The 3638-nt window shown below is 38.0% G+C and overlaps 1 protein-coding gene across 1 annotated transcript; it reads left to right on the forward strand.

Annotated features, from left to right (window-relative positions):
- Positions 1-1410: 1410 nt before the first annotated feature.
- Positions 1411-3163, forward strand: LOC141594039 (xyloglucan-specific galacturonosyltransferase 1-like). The gene has a single exon (XM_074414254.1). It carries the CDS (start codon positions 1446-1448, stop codon positions 2985-2987), a length of 1542 nt encoding a protein of 513 aa, XP_074270355.1. The 5' UTR covers positions 1411-1445; the 3' UTR covers positions 2988-3163.
- Positions 3164-3638: the final 475 nt, after the last annotated feature.

Below are 3638 nucleotides of genomic sequence, written 5' to 3' on the forward strand. Positions count from 1 at the left end.
TCTGAACGTTTTATTAAAGTTTTCGAGTTTGTTTTACAAATCCGAGCTATATCACAATGTTTTTGAACTCACCCACTTAAGCATTAATTTTTTATTTTTATTTTTTTAAAGAAAAAGCTCAAAAAAATTACAAATAAACTCAGTTAGATATATGTTGGTTGTACAATATTAATGTACAACTGGTTGTAGATAGGATAGTATTTGTAAATTTTCCTAGCTAAGTTTATTGAACTAGCCTTGAAATGGTAAGCTACCCGCTTAAAAGAATTACTCCCTCTATTTTAGTTATATTGGGACGGTGATAGGGCGTCACTAATGTGGTTTAGCCGGAATTGATAACTTTTATCAAACAAAGCCATATGATATATTTTTTTTTTTCTAACAAATCGCGTACTTAGTCGCATTATAATAGAGAGGAGCGGGAATTCGAACCTAGGACCTATTGTCCATACTAACTCCGTATTGACCACTAAACTAAGCCATATGAAATATTTATAAAAAGAATACTTGACAAAAATTCTTATTTAAGACGTGATAAAACAAAAACAAAATGCATAGAAATGCAAAAGATTTGTTATGTTCGAATGGTATGATATTTGATTTGTTTTAATGTTAAGACATACCTCCCTTTTAAGGAAGGCTTATTGTATGTATATATACTTGATTACTCCATCATTATTAGTGTAGTCCTTTGGCGGATGGCAACGATTAGCATATCATTGTCGTCCCTTAATTACACGATTTATGGAGCTGCATTTAAGATAACTCTTACTAATCATGCCTCTAATCTGCCGTATATTTAGGCTTCAAGATTTCTACATAAAAATGGAATAATTAACTTGATTTGTCATAACATAACCCTTGTTAACTACTCCGTATTAGATTAGATTTTCTATTTTCTTGATAACGAGGGAATCCGTGGGGACCTTTTTATAAGGTATGTACTGAAAAAATCTCGAGAATACGTGATAGCCAACAAATTACACTTATATCAACATGATTACAAATACTACATACTCGACTCAGTAAGCCCTATATGGCTATATATTTGCTCGGTTGGTTAAAACATACTCGTATACTCGTATCTACTATTGCTTATAAAGATCCATGAGTTGTTCAAAGTCATGACTCATGAACTACCTAACCAGAGTATACGTGATAGCTGACAAATTACATATACTATGACAACACGATTACAAAAACCAGAGTATACGTGATAGCTGGCAAATTACACATACCATGACAGCACGATTACAAATACTACATACTCGGACTTAGTAAACCCTATATATTGACTCGGTTAGTTAAAACATACTCGTATACTCGTATGTACTATGTACCAGTACTATTGCTTATAAAGACCCATGAGTTGTTCAATGTCATGAGCTACCTAACCAGAAGTACACCAAAGCTACAAAATTGTTAAAATCACGTACTCTCGAAAAATGGCGATCCCCATGCGAAGCAAGAAATCGAAGATAACCAAGAAAACAGTAAATAAAGAAAATAGCATCTTCGATTCCAGTAAAATCCTAGCATTTTCCCTTCTTGCTGTTCTAATCATATTCATCTGGTCGTCTTCGACATCAATTCTGTCCGATACCACTGTCCGCATTTGTGCAACTTCTCGAAAATTCAACCTCTTTTGCGAAATTCCACTTCCTGTGATCAATGTCATACAAAAGGAGTCACATTTTCCGCCTTCTGCCTCTCAAAGCGCGCCTTCTAACAACAAAGAGATGGTGAATGCAAGAAAAGAGGTCGAAAGACAAGTATCAGTCCTACGATCGTACATTGCAAAATCAAAGGCCTTAAATGCCTTAAATTGTGATGGGAGGGGGATATATGTGTATGACTTACCTACAAAATTCAACAAAGATTTACTAGCGAAATGCAAGGAAATAACATGGCTCGATTTTTGTAAATACTTGAGCAACGACGGGATAGGCGAGCCTCTCCTCGAGCTAGGGAACGGTTGGTATAACACTCATCAATACTCGTTGGAACCGATTTTCCACTCTCGAGTTTTAAACCATCCTTGCAGGGTTAAGACTGCTGAAGAAGCGAACCTTTTTTATGTGCCCTTTTACGGTGGTCTAGACGTTTTAAGATGGCATTTCAAAAACGTCTCTAACGACTTGAAAGACGCCCTCTCCCACGAGCTGGTCGACTGGCTTAAGTCGCAAAGCTCGTGGAGAAGGAATTTCGGGTTGGACCATGTGCTTGTCTTAGGGAAAATTACTTGGGATTTTCGTAGGTCTGGAAATGGTACCTGGGGGACGGGACTATTGGGTCTTGATGGGCTTGACAGAGTGTTTAAGCTTCTCATTGAAAGACACCCGTGGGAGATCAATGAAGTCGGTGTCCCTCACCCGACTCACTTCCATCCTCGCTCAGATAAAGAAATTCTCGACTTACAGGCTCAATTGAGACGTACCCACCGCGTTAACTTTATCAGTTTTGCAGGGGCTTCAAGAAATTCCTCGGAGAGCATACGGTCTAGGATCATCGACCAATGTACCTCGACTCCTGATAAATGCACTTTTCTTGACTGCGAGAACCAGGCATGTTTTAGCCCGGTTCCTGTCATTAAACTATTCATGAAGTCAGAGTTCTGCCTGCAGCCTGCAGGGGACAGTCCAACAAGGAAATCGCTATTCGATTCCCTAGTTGCTGGTTGTATTCCAGTCTTGTTCAATCCACTCACCGCGTATTATCAGTATGCATGGCATTTACCTGAGGACTATCGGAAGTACTCAGTGTATATCGATCAGGACGATATAAGGTCGTCGAAGGTAAATGTGGTGGAAGTGTTGGTGAAAATCCCTTTGAAAGAGAGGGAAAAAATGAGGAAGTATATAATCTTTGAGCTTATGCCTAGATTAGTGTATGCTGATCCAAGGGCAAAGTTGGAAATTTTTGAGGATGCATTTTCAATTGCTATGAATAATTTGCTTGAAAGATCAAGAATTAGCAGATTGCATTGACAAGGAATTCAAGGGGAGATGGTTTCAGTATTACCGTCACAAGCAAGACTTGCTGTCAATCAATAAGTTCTTTGTGAATTTGTGATTAATCTTGCTGTAGCAAAATTTGAAGTATTGTTTATAACACTTTATTAGTATTTACGTGTATCGTCAAATTCTAGTATTGCGTATGATTTACATCAGTGGTGGAGACAGAATTTTAACTTTGGGAAGGCGAACGGGTATTGTTATAAGGTACACTTGGAGAAAAATTTGAAACCCTTACCTGTGATTTACGACTCACAACTCACAAGTATATGAAAGAGTAAAATCCGTAGTTAATTCAATCAATAAACGGTCTTCTTTCAACGTGGATTTTTTTAGTTTTGGGCTTTTGGGCTAAGGATTCTAAAATCAAACAGTACAAACATATTAAAAGGCCACCTAAAAAAGAAAAAGGCTTGCAACTCAAATACCCACTAGAGTCAATTTTTGTGATTGAGTTTTTGTTCGTTTATATTATGCCCATGGACTTACTAGTCACGGTTTTGGGCCATTACTGTGGTTCGGTAATAATAAGCAACTCTTCTATAGGCCCGTCTTATATAGAGATGGCAATTCGGGGCGGGACAGGGGCGGGTGGCACGAATCCGGTACGACTCAAGGCACAGG

The sequence above is a fragment of the Silene latifolia genome, chromosome 8 (genome assembly GCF_048544455.1).
Source record: "Silene latifolia isolate original U9 population chromosome 8, ASM4854445v1, whole genome shotgun sequence".
Lineage (NCBI taxonomy): Eukaryota > Viridiplantae > Streptophyta > Magnoliopsida > Caryophyllales > Caryophyllaceae > Silene > Silene latifolia.

Coding starts and splice junctions, on each gene's coding strand:
- LOC141594039 (XM_074414254.1), top strand. CDS start 1,446: ATGGCGATCCCCATGCGAAGCAAGAAATCGAAGATAACCAAGAAAACA.